Source organism: Chrysoperla carnea, chromosome 4 (genome assembly GCF_905475395.1).
Source record: "Chrysoperla carnea chromosome 4, inChrCarn1.1, whole genome shotgun sequence".
Lineage (NCBI taxonomy): Eukaryota > Metazoa > Arthropoda > Insecta > Neuroptera > Chrysopidae > Chrysoperla > Chrysoperla carnea.
Genome location: NC_058340.1, coordinates 8,495,599 through 8,515,773, shown reverse-complemented (window position 1 = coordinate 8,515,773; position 20,175 = coordinate 8,495,599). Strand labels below are relative to the sequence as shown.

The window sequence follows — 20,175 nt, the reverse complement described above, 5'->3', positions numbered from 1 at the left end:
ATTGTGTGTCTCTTTATGCAAGTCAGCATTGCTCATTGAGGGAGGAGGAAGCGAAGCGAGTATACGACTCGTCTACCTATGTCAGTTTCTCTTATAGTTATGAGATCGATAGAAAGAAAATGTTGTCTCTCTGCCTTAGTCGTATTTTTGGTTGTCACTTTTTTCACAAACTTTTTCATTTTCAAGGATTTTTATAGCACTTTTAAAAGTATATGATATACTTTTTCCAAAAAAACGTCAAATTTTTTAATAGAGTATTCCACTATTTTTGAAAAATTGCCAATCGCCAAAAAATCGAAAAGTATTGACTGTTAGAGTATTCCACTATTTTTTAAAAATTGCCAATCGCCAAAAAATCGAAAAGTATTGACTGTTAGAAATATATTTTAATGACCCTTTTGGCTTAGATTTCATCACTATATCGATCCGCTTTGGCACTTTGAGCATATGATTGTCCACCCCCCCTCCCCCTCGCAGAAACACTACTAGGCACCATATTACAAATTTTCATCGAAATCGGTGCGATAAGTCAAAATTTAGAGATTTTGTCTTTTTTCTCCTAGTTTATTAAAGTATGAAATTAATATTAATAAATCCAAAATAACTCAAGCCACACGTACACATTTGAATTATCAATTTATTATAGTTTTTTAGAAAAGAGATTTTGGAAAAAAAATGTAAAATAAAAATCTTTATTTTAAATTTATCCATGATTTTGTTTGCGATAATTTTTCTAATTTTTGATACTTGTTCTTTTCGAATAAATTCTAAATAACGCACAGAGGATTTCTAGAAAGATTTAATATGTGTATCAAGTGAAACATACACTTAAAAAAAGAAAAATGGCCATAAGTATCTGCACTAATTAATATTCTCTACATAAACTTATATAAATAAAATGTCTGATAAACCTTTGCACTCCATAAAGTATAATTTTAAAATCATTATTTTGTTTTTATACTTGATTTAAAGTTAAAACGTGAAATACAACAAATGCATATTTTTAAACATTTTAGTTTATTCGTATGCATTTCGAAAGGTTGAAGCACTATGCTAAAGGTATGATAATTAACGTAAAATTGAATTAACAAATAACGGAAATAATCGTGAGTTATCATCCTAAACTATACGTGAACGTAGTTTATACATATAAGATACATATAATACTTTATATTCTTCGAAAGTCACAAGCTCACTAGAGCAATGTTTTAAGTATACAGTTGCATTCAAAACATAGCGGCTGAAGAAAATATTATAATTTTTTTATACTTTAATTTAATTTAATTATAATTTAATGAATTTAGCCGAAAAACAGAAAAATTAGAATAACATTTTTCGATATCTGCCTTAGTTTTCGAAATATCGCAAGCTAAATGATTAAGCAAAATTTTCATTTTTCGTTATTTTGAAAATAACTCCAGTTATCGAAAAATTTTATTATTACTTTTCGTCTTATATTGTCAAGTTATAACATAATTCATCAACAAAATTGAAAATAAAATTCTTTTTTAATTTGTGTCCCCACTTCCGGGCTCATACATCCTTAATTAGTTGGCACAACGGGTTTTTTTTGTTTACATTAATTTTATTATTTTGTTTACATATTATAACTTGGTTATAACAGTGTTTTTTATTTAATTGCCACCGATAGTTTTGGAAAATTCTAGGAAAACATATCATCCATTTATAGTTTTGCCATAAGACCAATGTTAAACATGCTTACTTTTGAAGTCATTTATTTTGTCAAATAATCGGGCGACTCTTCCCCCTGAAATTTTCAGAATTGATTGAGATCATCCTTAATAACAGATATCTTCTTAAATTATTTTTCAGTTGCATATTTAAATTTTTCATTCTTTTGAAAGTTTCTTTTTAAAAGTATCTCGTGAAGGCAATATTTTCTGGCTTAAAGTTACGTAAATATTTCTGAGGTTATTAATTGGATAAAATTCGCCTATTGTGCTTTTGGGGTCAAAAAATCAACCAACTTGATCGATGTTTCGTTCACAAGATATTATATTTTTAACTCCCGAACCAAAAAAAGAGGTGTTATAAGTTTGATCGCTATTTGTGTCTGTCTGTGGAATCGTAGCGCCTAAACGGATGATCCTATTTGGATTTTTTGTTTTGTTTGAAAGGTAATTTAATGAAGAGTGTTCTTAGGTAATTTCAAGCGCTAGTTTAGGGTTCCGTACTCGAATATTTCTTGCAGGTTTTTTAAATATTGTAAATTACACTTTGAAATTAAAACCCGTTCGAGTATGATGATAAATGTATTTTTCATGAATAAGAGTGTATATAAATCGAAGCTCGCTTAATTGTACAATTTAGTCTTATGTAAGTTGATAATTTATTTCGCTTCAAATCATCATTCTCTTCTTTATCATTCAATTAAATTTTCATTGAAAATCGTGTTCGTTCAAATATTACACATGAATGCGTTACTTATGTAAAGTGTTTAGCAATACCGTTCCTATGTTTTCGCCACTTCATAACTATTTTAATTAAGTGTGATTTTCAAATTATTAAAATGCAACTTCAAATATTATTTAAGACATTTTCAAGTAACCTCAAATTTTTATACAAAGATTATATATATTATTTCTCAAATGTATAAGAATGAATAAGAATGATTTCGAATTGAAACATAGTTATTAAATAAATACCAAGATACTCGAAATAAAATTGTATATTAAGAAATGTTATTTATAAAAACAATATTCTTACATTTCGCTAAATATTGATATTTCAATTGCAACGCAATCATCGACTGTAAATTTATATAACACATTACCTTTGAAAATTGAATTTAAATTCAATTGAAGATCTAATTTCCTTTCTTATTGGCTATGAGAAGTGTAAAATAATTAATTTAAGATTACCAAAAGACACATCTTTAATATTAGCCGAATTCACATAACAATTTTTCAACTATAAAAATCTTAAAACCTACGAAAAAATATATAATTTATACATACAAATAAACGAAATTAAAATTTAGCTTTCCCAAAATTTGTTTCTCTAAAAACAATTCATTTATAAATTTTAAGATCCTCTTACTCAAATTAAAAATGCTATAGATAAGAAAAATCGAGTAAAAGAGTAAAAAAATCTTTCTAGTAAAAGAGTATATTTTCACATTACACATACAAACATGTGACACATACATAACTGATAATCAAGTATAGTACATTATAAAATTTCCGCCTAATTGGCGCCCTCACCGGTAAACAGTGATGTTAACGAAAAAAATGTTTCAAACAAAAGTTGTTTAATTTTTGATAAAGAACATTTTTTACACTTAAACTTTTGTTCTATCTCTAACGGTTTACAAGATGGGTCCTACGGACCCAAGACCCAATTGACCTATGATGCTCATTTACGAACTTGACCTCACTTTTTACGTCCTCCGCTGTAAAAATTTCAGCTCGATATCTTTTTTCGTTTTTGAGTTATCGTGTCCACAGACGGATGGACGGACGGACGGACAACCGGAATTGGACTAATTAGGTGATTTTATGAACACCCATGACAAAATTTTTTTCCTAGCATCATTATTATAAGCGTTACAAACTTGGGACTAAATTTAATATACTATGTATATTTCATATGTACATGGTATAATAAAAGAAGGATAGTGACGGAAAAGGATGAAGTGAATGCACCATAATCGTTGTATTAAAATTGAAGTTGCCTAGCGAAGCGGGTACTGTTAAGTTTACAGCTAGTCACTATTATATTAAAACGTGTTGTTTTTTTAATGATTTCAAACGCAATTTTAATTTGACTTATCGAAGAAAAGGTACATAAACTTTATTGTTCAAATTCAAGGCTATCACAATTTGATTATTCTGGTGTACAAAAAACCAAACTTGTTTAACTTAAAAAATATGTTGAAGAGAAACTAACTGCCTATATAATAAATGAGAATACCATCAGCCAGTGCCATCAAGAATGTAAGAGCAGCAGGTGTAATATGTCCCTGAATTTCCACATATGTACTGTTGAGTCCACCACATCTGCTACTTAGTACTTACTATACACCAGAAGTATATGTTAATGTGTGGTGACTGGTGACTGTGTACTTGAGTAGTTTCTTTATTTATCTGAACAGTTTTCAAAAATATTTTCACTATTATTTATGGTTACTTAGGTGTGTTTGTTTATTGCACATTCTTTAGTGTTATGAAATCCATCATTTTAAAATAACAACTTCTTTTTTTGTTTTGCATAACAATTTTCATTTTAACTCATTGTTTATTGTGTTTTGGATCAACTTTTTTTTTCCGAGTAAGTCTTCATTTATTATTAAATTGCAAAATTTTCAAAACAATTGATAATTATTAACTAATTTTACTCATGAGTGTATTTACTCCAGTCGTTAGCAAGGGCATAGAAAATAGACATCAGATTTAGATTATTTATTTTGTTTTTTTACCCGCCCAACCAGCTTCCCTGGACCCTTTTCCTGAGGGTTAAAAAAACACTTCATTCCATTGAACTAAAAATTCGTGTTTGTGTTCTTTCTTAGTCAAAAGTTCTCCAAAGGACTTGTTCTACATTGTACCGTTTTCAAGATATTGCTAATTTTTTGTTCTTGTAAAATTCGCTAAACAAATGCAAATACAACGAAATATCCGTAAAAAGGGATTTGTGTTGTTATATATATTATGTAAAGATAGGCCAAAAACATTTTTATCGTTTCAAATGCCAACTATTGTGCATTCCTCGGACTGGCACTATTTGTCCCTACAGTGGAACAACTAAAAGGGCAGCCACAGGCATGTGAAAATTAAATATCCATCCTCCGTTCGTCGAATAAAACTTGACAAATATAATCAGTTATGAGTTAAACATCAAATTCTTCGCTACAATTATAAATGAAAGGATAATTTGGTGTAAAATCGTTATATCCTTTGGGGCTGAGAACTAATCAGAATCAGTGCATACATTTGTATCATCTTCCAAAAACAAACCATATATCAATATCTCCATAATCTATTATCATCTCTCTATGCGATAGTGTTATTTAAGGATGTCCGAGCACTAAGGCAATTTTAAATACAAAAATCTTAATTTTTTTATATGAAGTTGAACTAAGTCTTAAGTCAATTCTTAAAATTTAAGGAGGGGGGTTGTCCGATTATTGAAATAAATAAATGACTTCAAAAGTTGGCATATTTATTGATTTAATGATAAAACGGTATATAGATGATATGTATTCATTTTTTTCTCCAAAACTGATCGTTTGAACAAAATTATTTAAATTAAAGTTAAAACCTTATTAAATTATTCAAAAGAAAAAAAAACCCGTTGTGCCCGACTAATTAAGAATGTATGAGCGCGGTAGTGAGGACACAGATTAAAATTTTTTCAATTTTGATGGTGAATTATGTTATAACTTGACAATACACGACGAAAAGTAAGAATAAAATTTTTCGATATCTGGAGTAATTTTAAAAATTTCGAAAATTGAAAATTAAATTATTTAGCTTTCGATATTTCGAAAAGCAAGGCAGATATCGAAAAATTGTATTCTTATTTTTCATTTACATTCATGGAGTATTCAACAAAAAAAAAACCCATCCAATTTGAAAATAAGGTACAAATAATTTCAACCCCAAATCTACAATTTCCATGGTGCTTGTACCGTATGATTACGTCATTCACGTTTGATATTTTAAAAAAAAACAAATTTTAATTGTAAAATTACACGAAAAATATTGTTGGATTATTCTTTTATATTTTTCTTTAATCTGTCTTAATAATTTTTATTTAAGGTAGTACTATCGGTAATAGACTTTGCATTCAGAATTTAATGAAACTTAGTTGTCCATTATTATATCATAATTAACCAGTCAAATTTTAAGGAGCCTTCAAAGAACTGAAAAAAAAAGATATTTTAAGATATCAACATTGATCCTTATGGGAAATCAAAGATTTTATTTTATTTCACAAAACTGTACGTTCAGATTTTCAGTTCTCTGAAGGCTCCTAAAAATTTAACTGGTTAATTATGATATAATAATGGACAACTATGCTAAGTTTCATTAAATTCTGAATGCAAAATCTATTTCCGATAGTACTACCTTAATAAAAATAAAAGATACAAATTCTCCATTGTTTTAGAACTAATGATGCTGATGTACTTTTATTTGTAGATACGTTTATTTTTCCAAATATCTACACTTAAATATTTGTTAGTAATATTTTATAAGCTTTAAATTTAAAATTAATTTTTCATCGCTTTTATTATATACGGATTTAGTAGAATTAACACACGGATTATCATGTTTTATAACAAGTCTAGCGTGTACCGTGTTCTAGAAATATTTAATTTTGTTTAAAAATGATAATGAAATTTCCACCGGTGTTTTTTGAGGTTCTCCATTGTGTTATGTTATAATTAGAATATTCAACTTTCGTAGTTCAGTTATTAATAAAATGGGGAGGAGGGTGTACAACCAGAAAGAAAAATGAAAATTTTATTCATAGCATTCTTATTGTTGCGAAATAAAAAATGATTAAATTTTTATAACTGTGTAATTTTCTATTTTCAATTTTAAAATCTTCAACAAGGAACAACAAAATTTACAAAACTTAAAAAATCTCAACCTACCTTCAAAGATTATTTTGAGACAAATTGTAGGTGTATAAGAGAGACGAAGATAACTATCCGCGCCTACTTTATCTGTTCTCTCTCCACTGCGATCAACCGTTTGGCGGCGACTTTGCAGCTCTATTGTATTATCTCTATGTTTTATTCCAAGATAATGTTTACATTCTTATTCCAGATATAAACCTATTAAAAGACAAAAATTGAAGGGAAAATATGACTTTAGTAATGGAGGTAGTTTTGCTGCACCAAATTTTTTTTTATTGAACTAATTTTCATACCTACAAAAAAAGTAATAAGATTTGTCATAAAAATTTGTTCAGTGGGTTGATGCGTGGAATTTGACATTTCAATGCCATTTCATATGTAATAGTTTATAACTAGCATAATTATTTATTTATTTCAATTGTCTTTCAATCAATAAATTAATCGATTGTTGTTCTTACAAAAATGGCATCGAATATTAATATATAATTTGTTTTAGAAACAATAAAACAACTTGTAACAAGAATACATTTATCATTAATTGAAAATTTTTTACCATTTGTAAATGTCAGAGACATATTTATATGTTAACTATAATTTTCCGATCCGCAATATTGATTTTTCAATTTTCTACCTTCAAGTTTACGATTACCAACCTTTACAAAAAAAGCTATCCTTGCCAACTTTTAACCATTATTGTTATCCATCAAGTTGAAAAAACTAGAAAAATTTTTAGAAACGTTTTTAAAATAACCCTTATATTAAATTTAATTCATTAAGATTTATTCTCTCTAAAATATGTTTTCTTAATTTTCAGATTATAAACGAAGAAGTAAGAAGGTGAAGAAAAATAACAATTTTTGATTGTAAAAGGAAGAAAGATTGAGGAAGAGAATACAATGAAGCGTGAAAATGAAGGAGATATGGGTGTTCCCCCACACAAACGTTCGAGACGAGGTGATGAAGAAGTTAGATTACTCATTCCCAGCAAGGTAATTACATGTTTGTTGTTTTTATTTATAGTCTAAAATGCTATATATCCCTATTTGAAGCTGACCGATTGACTCATTTATGCAAATTCTAAAGGACTTCTAGACATGCTAGAAAGATGCAGTTTGCGGCATTCGACGCGGAATTGCTTGAAACCTACGGGGAAAATTGAAAAACCCCCAAAATTATGTAAAGATGAAATTTTCACCAATCGAACTGAATTAAACAGAAAATCCGAATCATGAAGTTAGGTAAAAAATGTCAAGGGTCTAAAAATGCTATGGATAATCCAAAATGAGTTTTCCCTGGGTTAGACTGATTTTTCGGTTTTATTTCCTAAATTAATATTCTTGAAATGAAACAAATTTTTATTTATAGAAAATTTTTATTTAAATGTAAAAAACACATGAAAATATAATTTCGAAAAAAATACATGTCAGTTGATTTAAAAATGTGTATTTTTTCTACCATTAGGCGAAACGACCCCCTAAGGATTTTTCCCAATATTTATAAAACTGGGATATATAATAAAATTCTATTTATGTTTTGAAATAGTTACAACAATACTAAAAGGGAAAAAATAACAACGAAAAAAGTCAAACCGATAACACAACACTTTTCCAGAAAATTTTATAACGCACTTTGTTCATGAAATTTAAACATAAAGGTTTATTAGAAAAAAAAATATCCAGTTTCATTTCGAAATTTCGAAAGAATTCTGTCTAAAAAATTCTCAAGAATTTGGCTTGACAACTCTTTTTGAACTTTTTATATCTGAGATAAACTTATTAACGATTTTCTTGATTTTACTTGGTTCAAATTTCAAGGTCTTCTTGAAGCACAATACTTTTCAGATTTACATTGTTTTATTGCTTCTGCTGTGGAACACCAATAACTCGGTCCCCATGTACAAGGATCTGTTCCTAGTAGTGGTTGTGCAGGTTTAGTTTGTGCAAACATCACCAAACCTGAAACAAAATCCTTTTAAAAATGAAACAAGAAAAAAAGAAGTTACTTATTCCTTTAAAAAATAAAAGAATAAAAAAAACCTACCCAGCAATACACTTAAAATGAATGTTAATTTAAAATTCATTTTTTTACAATTATTTTTAATATTTTTATTTGTTAAACAAAATACTGTTTTAAGACTAAATAATATATATTTTAAAGCATGAATTATATATCATTTTGAATGAATTATTATCTTACTGATAAGTGATTTATTTTTATTACTATAATAATAATATTTATTACTTAGGATACAAGACGGAAATCCTGTTGTAAAACCAATTATGTCCTACTTTTCCTTAAACCTAGTAATAAAGAATAGCAAATTCTACTATGTTTGAAAAAAAAACTTCAAAATGTTGATTTCCTTAATTAAGAGCCAGAAAAAAATTATTTTCGGTAAAATAAACACGTTTATTTCTTGCCATAAATTAAATTAAATTTTCAATCTTTTTTATTCTTGCAAAAACGTTTTCAGCCATTTTGGTGACGTAATATTGGTAAAAACAACAGTCAAGTATGTAATTATAATATGTATAAATAAAATTGATGGTAACATAACCTACAATTACTATGAAAGTCATCAACAAATTAGTAATTAATGCAAATTATTTTTGCCTTTATGATGTCACATCATAGCGGTTCGTGTTTTAGACATAGAACTAATAACATAGAACCGTAATGTGGCTTCCAAACGGTTGATCGTTATAATGAAAACTGAAAAAAGTACGCGTAAAGCAGTCTTCGTCTGTCTTATATTACCTCTATGAACACACACATGCACATGTTTACACAATAATTCACAATATTAATAAAGTCCTTTGATAGGCTGCGAGACAAAGAGGGAAGACGGTCCCCTTTTTCGATCTCTTTAAGCGGCCAATAATTCACTTAATGCGTTTCCTATGCTTCTAACCCTCTATGACATTTTTAATATAATAAAACAAAAATGTGCTTTTATGTCTCAAAATCAGAATAATCATAAAAAACCGTGGGAAAACATTACAAGAAAATCACTAAAACCGGAAATATTTTTAATCATAAATTTAGATAAAGATTTAAATATGTTTTTTATACCCTTTATTTACGAATTATATATCATAGTATATTAAGTTTAGTCCCAAGTTTGTAACGCTTAAAAATATTGATGCTACGAACAAAATTTTGGTATAGGTGTTCATAAAATCACCTAATTACTCCATTTCCTGTTGTCCGTTCGTCCGTAAACATGATAACTCAAAGGCTAAAAGAGATATTAAGCTGAAATTTTTATAACGTGCTCAGGACGTAAAAAGTGAGTTTGGGTTCGTATATGAGCAACATAGGTCAGGGACCGTAGTAAGTGTTGGGTCCGTAGAACTCAATCTTGTAAACCGTTAAATAAAACATCTCTAAATTATAGCCTATGTTTTATTTTGTTGTATGAACTACATTTTTGAAAAGTTTCATTAAAATTCATTCAGTAGTTTTTGAATTCGTCCAGCAAAACGGGCGGATATCTGCTAGTGCTTGATGTTATATTGCCTATAGCGTTAAGTCTATATTATAAAAGGGGTTAATATGATGACCAAAAATTTTTTAGTATAAATATGTAATCGAGTAATACCGAAATAAAAAAATCATAAAAATGTAATTTTAGTTGAGCTAGAGATTATTTCATAAATTTCGTCTACTAAAAAATATTCTTTAAATTTTATGTCGAAAAGTTTAAATAACATCTTTCAACAACTGAAACTTATATTATTTTTAAACGATTGATTAATTATTTCGGATATATATAATTATATAATCCGGGAACATTGTATATACTTTCTTGTGAACACCCGTGCAAATATACTAATAAAAGTTGATGTACGTTGGTTTGAGGCGCGTGTTTTGAATGTTATATTGTCAGACTTTACTTTATATGGTTTAAATTTGATAGTAAAAAATTTTATGCCCTATGATCACGGATATGCTATATTTATTCCCTATAATAACATTCGACTTAAATTATTTTAACCCATTTTTGCAATAAATTCTTGTGTTCATCCAAAATAACGATACATGTTTCCAATTCAGGTTATTCCCCTTATAAAAATAGGTGTTTTTAATTTTTGTTTTATCTTCTCTGATTCAATTTAAAAATAAATTTACTTATAATTCAAATGTCTGAAGAAATTGATAACAGGATCTGAAGAGGTGCTTTTCTTTCTTTTTTTTAACTCAATTTCCCTCCAAACTATATATTTAGTAATAACCATATTAAGAAAAGTTTGGAGCGGTATAAATAAAACCCCTTGAATTATACAGAAAGAAATTTCCAATAATATTAATAGAAAATGTTATTCTCTATGAAAAACATTCCTACCATTTTTGGTGTACGATGCCCGTTTCACGAAATATTTGGTAAAACGTGTTTTCCAAGATGGCGGCTGAATCTCACGCCCCACCGTTCCGCCAATTTGGATTTACACTCGGTGGATATCCCTAAGCATATTCCAACATGTTGGAATATGTTTAACATTCATAATAAGAGTAATCACTAGCTAATTCTTACTGATGATGACTACTTGGTAGTCGAAAATACGTATTTTAAAAATACAAAAACTGATCTAGGAAATTGGGGCAAAAATCGAGGATTTATATGTTAAAAACGCAGGCTTTAAAAGCTCAAATCTAAAAATTTAACACAGTAAGAAGGTGTATTTAAAAATTTACCCGATGAGAATGTATCGATTTAAAGATGATCCTAAGAAAACTTGGTGTTTGGGAACGACCTTAAATTATATTCACGTTAACATTTAAACAGTCCTTTACATGTTACATAAACTCAATTACAACACTCAAATAATTTTTAAGTAAATTAAAATACTAATTGAAAATATGGTCATTGCTTAAAGCAATTTCATATAAATACAATACGTTTTGGTGTATAATTCTATTTAATAAAATTATGTCTTATTTCTATTTAATTAATTTTACAGGTTGCTGGCTCGATAATTGGTAAAGGTGGTCAAAACATCACTAAACTTCGCGGTCAGGTCAGTATTACTAACATCATCTCATTTTGTACATTGTTCATAATTAACATTTTTGTCGTTGAATTTTGAGTTTTTTTTTTTCATAACAATTTTTCAAATTGCATATTGATTGGAAATCGATCGATCACACAGAAAATAATACTGCGGAAACACATTTAGTTTTTCTTATTTTTTAATGTTAATTTTCTTATTTGTTAATGATGATAGTCGGGATTGTAAACTTTTAAAAGAGAAACATGTGAAATTAAAATTATTATAGCTAGTATCGGAACATATTCTTCATGAAAAATCTTTTTTCCCGCGAAAGGAAAGGAAAAAAAGGAAACTTCTTCAAAGAGCTCCACCATTTTTTTTTAAATCAGTTCATAATATTATAAAAAATTAATTATATCTTTATTCTTTTCTTTTAAAAATCGTGATATTTTCTATTCCAGTTGAAAAAAATTTGGGTCTTAGTTTCCTGAATAATTCAACAATTGCAAGCTTAACAGCTTCATTGTGGACTAGGGCTCTTAAAGAAAAATTAGTCAACAATTTTCTTACGAGTTCTTTTAACTGTTAAAATTTTCTGTCCTCATTTTCCGAACTGAAATCAATATGCAATTTAACATATAATTTATTGTTCAAATTTCGAATTGTTTATACACAAAAATTACCTAACAAAATGAATATGAAATAAAATTCTAATTTTCTCCAATTTTCAAATATTCTTATCAAAAACTTTTTTTAATTTTTGACACAAAATACTTGCCTTTTTACTTTGTCTCGCAAGTTTTGTCCTAGATTTTGGGTTTAAAAAAATCTTATTGGGGTCAATGACATTTTTTTAAAACGAATTAATGAAACTTAAAAACTAACAGCCCTTACCTTACCGCTTCGCAGGACATTTCTAACTTATGAACACTTATTATCTCACAAACATCTCGTTGACCTATACAAAGCCTCCTAGACCGTCATGCCCTAAGACACCAAATTGGATTTCGAACTGGCTTCGATTTTCGGTATTAAAACTTGTTTAATTCGAAAAATGGTATAGGTACTTGAATGAGACGGAAAAGCTTTCTTTAGGAAAGTTCTCTCCTAAAGATATACTCCCAGTTTATACATGTCCTTAAAGGGTCTCTACTCTTGCAATTTGATGTCCCTAATGAGATTTAATATGGCATCTATACTTCCAATCTTGACACTCCAAAAGAAAGGTCAAGGGAAACTTGGGCTAGCAATAATAGCTTTCGACCTAAACTCTGATATTTGAATCGCCTTACTCGCAAGTTTACACTATTTAAAAGGGAGAGGGGTATTAAGGGTTAGGAAAGCATATTAGCCATCCTGGAAATTGTTTTCTTTAATAAATCATATTCATTTTCGTATGTCTATACCTTGGGTAATCGAATTGGAGGAAATTAAAATTTTATTTTTATTGGTTTTTCATCTAAATATTTAAGAGTATTGAACATTCATAATTAAATAAAATATCGATTTTGAACATTAAATTTTTGTACATATTAAAGAATAAAAACATTTTTACAATTATAACACTAAAATAATACAAAACAAATCAATTGTCAGTTTGTTGTCTGTTAAAGCTCTTTAACAATTGTGCATCAGATTCAAAAATACGGAGCAAAAAATTGATTAGAAAAATCCTACAGAAATAATTTAAATAAACTAATTAATATTATTTTCCTCTGGTATTAATTAATTTGAATAATCAGTGTCTAAATCGGTAAAAAAGAGAAATTTCCTATCGAGCAACTAGACATATCTATTGAAACGTGTCGAAAAATTTTGATATCAAATAAAAAAGTACATTTTTGAGTTTATTTTTATCAAATCATTTTTTTAGTAAATATCACGAAAATTGTCATCGAATTCATTTTATAAGCTCTACTAATCTAAAATAAATGTTTTCGGTACGTTTTAAATAAACAAATTTATTTGTACAAAAAAAAAATGAATATTGACAACTCGAAACCACTTATGTGTTATAATTTTAAAAATGTTTTTTAAAAAAAAAAGTTTGTAAATTATTTTCAAAATAAAAAAATATTTATTTTTAAATTCATTATAAAAATAAACGTAAGTGTGTGCTTCAAGTACAACTTTTTTTATGTTGGTGTTCCAATTGATTGTTAAAAATGGTGAAAAAAATGTATACCTGTATTGATTATTGGAAACCATTCAATATAAATACAAATATTGTGTGTGCAATATAAAAACGTTCCTACTTTTATCACAAATTATTAGGTCTGCAAAAAGTTATTTTACGTTAAATTTTCATTATTCTGATGAGAACAATTGATAATCATGAATACTTTATTAGATATATAGATTGGTTTTATTTTTCGAGTACATTTTCAGCGTTAAACAAGGGTTAACTTCGTTTTTTTTAAGTCAAACTAAATTCTTTATGTAGAAGATTTTGATTCTTTGCTGTAAAAAAAATTACTTTTTTCCGAAAAAGTTCCACCTAGAACCACAATGGAAGATAAGTCCCGTATTTTTCGTTTTTTGATATTCCTGTCCAGGGTGGTAAGTTTTAAACCGGGCTTTTTCTTGTGGGATTTGTTAAGGGGCTAAGAAACTTTAAGAAAGTCTAAGAACTAAGTGTTCAGGTTACTCCTGTGATTTTTTGGGGGTCGAAAATCATTTTACGTATAATTATCCTAAAAATTTGAATACCTTTCTAAAGTAAAAGTTTTGAGAGAGATTTATGCCGAGACAAGACAAATTTTCAAATGAGATTATACTAAATAGGTTCATTCCAAGGTTTGTACATCTAAGAATTAAAAGGCATAAATTCGCTGTTTTAAACTTGAGAGTGGTACGATATCTCAAATCTCGAAAACCACCCATTTTAGGAAAAAAATCCCTACGGAACCTTCTAACTTTAGAAACAGAAAAGAGTTTGCAAATTTTTAGATCGATAAGACTTAAAAATGTCTACATACCCTTCAGAAAGGCAGTGGAGTATCCCGATTGTGGTGAATTGTTCCACGAGAATGAAAATTACTTATTCTTTCAAAACTTAGTCATTTTACGACATCGTAAATATTGAAAATTTCTACGGTAATATTTCGACAAATCAATTATTTTGGCCGGACTAAAATTTTGGTTTATATTATTTTCTAAATTTTGTACTTTTAAACTCCACAACAAACAATATATATATATATATATATATATATATATATAATAAGGATGAATTTAAGGCACCTATCTGGACGGGGCTCTAGTCATTGGTTGTTGCCGACTTTTTACTGCACATCAGGCTGTCTAAGTGATTGGAAAACATGTTTTCAATCACTTTCAATTGATTGAAAAGAACTGAAAATTTAAAACAAAAGATAGCCTGGTGCGCAATACAAAGTATGTAACGGGCGAGAGGGCTATATATACCTCGTCCAGATAGGCACCTTTTTTCATGCTATCCTCTCCACTCTAGTTTTGAATAAAAGTTTGTTGAGATTGCCACTGTTAGAGTAACGTATACAACAATAAGTCAATTTGATCTAGACCCAATTTCCATATAAAATGTACTAAGTTCTTCCAAATCGCCAATGTATATGTAAATCAGAATCATGAAACTTAAATAAAAAATAAATTTTACAGGTAACAATAAAGCTTGTGATAAAAATTCGTAACGTATTGTACACCCGGTATATACCCATCAATGGACAAATCACATTTAAACACGAAACTTTTTCAACAATATTTAGAACAAATTTACTGGTTGTTGTTATATCTGATTTGGTGCAATTCGTTTCGTGACTATCTTACAAAATTTTTGTTATAAAAATTCTGTTATTCGAAGTAATGCATACCAAATATTGTTCTAGCAAGTCAATAAACAAACAAATTCATAGCACACACTCACGTTTACTTTTTTGGTTAAAACAAGATAATGCCAAATTTAATATTATTGTTTTGGAAAATTCAAATTTGGCAATGTTTGATAAAATAGTTTTTTTGATTCCATTTCCAAATCAAATTAATTTTCCTTTTTCTATACATGATCTTTTATTTCAAAAATTTCAATAGTTGAAAATTGCCAAAGAAAATTTTTTTAACATTTGTTTTTTATTTTTATAATCCTGAAATTTTTTCAGTTTAACTTTTTGTAGAAGTGAATAAAATTATAAATTTATTAGGTCTCTTATAAAATGATTCCAAAATAATTTTGATTCCACAGGTACACAAAAAAAAAATCAGCCTGCCCATAAATATCCGTTTAGGCTATCTAACAAAACAAACAAATGCCTTAGGATAAATTATGATGATAACAAATATTAATTTTTATTTTAGTTAACCATTAACTACTTTTAACGCCAAATCATTTGAATAATTAACCAATAATTTTTATAACATTCATTTATAAATAGAAAACTATTAGTCATTGTTATTTAATTCTCGAAGTGAAAAATGTGAAAACAATAATATTGTGTCCGCTTAACATCGATTTAGGGCGATATTTAATACAAGCTTGATACCAACCCGCTTCGCTGGGCTTTAAAGTAAAGACCCCGCGTTCCAAAACATTGGAAATAGATATAGGGATTGTTTTACACAGGTAATTTTCAATTTCTTTTTTAAGTGTAAAATAGTCATAATTCATTAAGTATAACAGAACAGATGGCCATAAATTGTATCTCGTTCAACATTTTTACAGAAATTTTTTATTAAGCTTGAAAATGATATTCATAGACGGCGCAATGAAATGTCAAAGATAAATTTATTTTTTTTAAATATATCTTTATAAATTACAGCTCATGTGTTATTCTGAAGTATGAGCTTATATTATTGTAAAATTTCATTCAAATCCATTCAGTAGTTTTTGCGTGAAAATTTTCAATTTTCGAATTATTTTGGAAATCACGCCAGGTTTTTAAAAATTTTATTCTTTTCGTTTTTTATCGTCATAACATAATTCATTACCAAAATTGAAAAAAATGTATTTTTTTAATTTGTTTATCTGAAAATACTTGATCGTATACGTTCATACATCCTTAATTTCGCCAAAGATTTTCCATTATTTTTGTGCATAATCCACGAAAATTGTTATAATTTTGAATTTTTTTTTTTGTCAATTTGCACGTAAATGTCTTTAGTATAATTGGTCAAACCTGTTATAATTGCGCTTCCGAAAGTTCATCTGTTCATTAAATCTTTCTTTTTACGTTAGCTAGAGACTACAAAACCTGGACTTTTTTTTCATTATGTGCAAACAATTAAGCTTGATTTCCAAATCCTTTTATCTGGGAGTTCCTCAAGGATCAATACTTGGCCCTGTTATTTTCAAATAAGATTTTTTATAAAGTATAAATTTGATATAGCACTGAAAAATTTCATATCGTTGTAACTCGATGCGAAAATGTTGTAAGGACACAAATTTAATTTAAAAAGTAAATTTTCGTATTACTTAGCTCAATTGATTATTCTTGTTATTATTTAGCTCAATTTAAAATTATAAATGAATGTAATAAAATACAAAAAATATTAATAAATAATTATCTTAAAAATGGTAAGAAAAGGATTTTAAAAAGAAAGTTCATCCTTAATGCATTTTGAGGGGAATAATTTATTAACATTTTATAAAAATATAAAAAAAATAATTAATAAATGCCAATGCCTAACTGATGATGTTTTGCCCTCCGGCTCACTTCAACTGACCGTGCCCGCCCGTGCCTGATTGAAATTGATTGATTGATTGCCCGCCCATGCGACGTACGTGATTGATTGCCCGCCCGCCATCTTGATTGCCCATCGTTGATGAAAAATTCTCCTTGTTGTGTTGCAGTACAAAGCCTCAATTACTGTCCCTGATTGCCCAGGCCCAGAACGGTAAACCAACATTCACAATCTGTCTCTCTTATCTCATATAATAAAATTTTTATTAGAATTCAATAAATTTTGCAAAATAATTAAATGTAATCTTTATAAAAATTTTTGTTTCATAGGTTCCCACTTCCATATTCAGTTCAATATTTTTTTTGTATTCATTATTAAATTTTTTTAGAATCACAAGTTGTTAAATTTTTTAAATTCTTTAGTTATTAATTGATAATTTTCATTTTTTTTTTAAAGTGGGAACCTTCCATAATATTAAGGAACGAAACATTTTTTAAAATCATCGAATTTTCTCAACAAATTTTATTGAAGTAATGTGCCAAATAAAAATTGATTTTTTAAAAAATGTTACGTTTTTATATGAAAAAATACATAAAAATGTGTTTTTATTATAAATATAATACAAACATTTACCGCCACATGCAATTCCACTTTTGGTATAACCCCTTGACACGAAAATGGATATATTAATTCGATATTTTTAGTAAGGTTGTTATCTGTTTGCCCGTGTAATATGGCGGTTACGACAGTTTATTTTACTCTTTGTAATGAAAGTATTAGATATTTAACACTCTGTTATCTGTCATACATTAATTTGGTCTGCAAAATCTTTGCACAAAAACTGGACTATAGTTTTCTAAAACAAATTCAAAATATTTCGATATTTTTCAAGTCAGCTTCGATCGATTTTCAAGTAATCGTCTTCAAAGAGAAAATATACTTTATTTTCATTTGAAGATGGTTCCAAAATATCGAAACCATTCTATCAAAATATTGATGAACTTTAATTTTGTCACAAACCTTCTTGCATTAAAGTCTATCGTATTTTTTCCTCTAAGGAAATTTTCGATTTTTCTCTTTAAAGGTGCCCGAAAAATGCAATTTAGTGGAAAGATTCAAATAAGTAAATATCTGTTTATTATTATTCTAATGAGAAGAAAAATGAAAAAAAAAATCCTAAAACAATTATTTTCAACACTTGCTGTGAATTTTATGTCTGAATTTAATCCGTAAATAAAATTTTTGGCGTGTCTTAGGAGCTTGACTCAATATTTTTGTGGTATAAAAAGGTTTTAGCATTGATTACATTAGTTTTACAATGTATTTGTTGCTGGGAAAATTTTTGCTGATGTAAGCTACACTCTGCTTAAATATACTCATGCTAAGCTCAAATATATAAGAATCCATCTCTAAGTTTTGAGTTTCAGAAAACCACCAAAAAATTCATGGCAGCAGACAAAAATTAAAATTTAGTAATTTAGTGTTATTTAATTGTCTTCTAATTAGAATAAACAAAATGTTTGTAAATTTTGAGCCTACCACTTAAATGAAAATTTTCTGGCTTCTTTGAACATGCCCTTTCGAGAATATTCGCAGAAAAAAAATGTTTAGATTAAGCATAACTACAACAAGAATTTCCATAGATGTATTTATGAATGACAGCATATGTTGAGACAAAAATGGTAATCCCTCAGACAGGAATTTCAAAAATTTAATAGTTGTATGTCTCCAAAATACCAAGTCTCCTACTTTCATCATAAAGTACAAAGAATGACATTGCACATAACCGCCGTACTAATACCTCCGAACAGATATACGTTTGTCTCTTTTCGTTCCATTTTTATGTTATAAAAACTCCTCCAAATATAGTTCAAATTTTAGGAGTGTTGAGAAAATGATAAATTTCAATTACAAAATACATTCGTAGTTATATTTTATTTTTATTTGCATAAACAAATCCACGTGTCACCGAGTGTGTACCCCCAGTAGAGTTAAATGCTAGGTGGCGGAATGCTCTAACAGACTCTTATTTCTCTTACAGCTTTACTATTTAAACAAAAATAGCCAACGTGCCAAATTACCTTTTACACACATTACACATTTACCCCCCCATACAAATATCTCGACCAATCATGATGCCTTTATATGTATTGCCTAAATATTAATCAAGAATTTGTGAGGGTTACAAGATATATTCCCTATCCTTATACATTCCTTATAGTCCAAGAATCTGGTTGCTCTTTATCTGGAATATTTAGCAGAATTTAAACAAATTATTTTACGATTTTCTGGATGTTATTTGGGAGTTTTGCCAGTTCGTAAAGCATTTGAAAATGCCGTCATATTGATAGCAACTGGTTTTACGAAACCATACCAGAATTGATTGCAAGAAAATCATCGTGAAAAAATCAACTAAATACCACAATACTCGAAACAAAATTGTATTTAGACGTCATGGTTTAGCGAAGCCGAATATCCATCTAATTTCTTGTTCGAACTGTGTAAAAGTATAGCTTTCGAGATTCAAATTTCGACTTTATGATGGAACTAGAAAAACTCCACAACACTCATACAGCTTTCCAACTTTACCTTAAAGTTACATGTATTGGTTAAAAATCAAATATTTGACTTGGAACTTCCAAAGAAACCACAAGTAAAATAAATTCTGAGAATATACAGAATCCCCTGTCAAAATTGGAAAAAGCCAACGGTATAGATTAGATTGAAACAACTGCTTGGCTCATGTAAATTTCAGAAGGATACGAAAATTCTGCGTAGATTATGGAAAATCATCATAAAACAAGTCAAGCCAAGATAAATTTGAGAAAAAACAATTATTAATTTGAAATGAAATCTATTTCAAACTCAGATATAATCAAAATTTCAAAAAAATAACCAAAATCAGTTGATCGAGTATTATTGGTT

General features: G+C 28.1%; 1 protein-coding gene across 2 annotated transcripts in view; it reads left to right on the top strand.

The window, feature by feature from the left end:
* The window catches only part of LOC123298475 (heterogeneous nuclear ribonucleoprotein K), a 51,749-nt gene that overhangs the window by 11,535 nt on the left and 20,039 nt on the right, over positions 1-20,175 (top strand). The window contains exons 2-4 of one of the 2 annotated variants that reach the window (XM_044880485.1): positions 7,419-7,593; positions 11,566-11,622; positions 17,420-17,463. In XM_044880485.1, the coding sequence (XP_044736420.1) occupies positions 7,501-7,593; positions 11,566-11,622; positions 17,420-17,463 (194 nt within the window). In that variant the 5' untranslated portion in view covers positions 7,419-7,500. Of the gene's footprint in view, positions 1-7,418; positions 7,594-11,565; positions 11,623-17,419; positions 17,464-20,175 lie in introns of those variants that run through there. The other variant, XM_044880486.1, reaches the window with a different exon arrangement.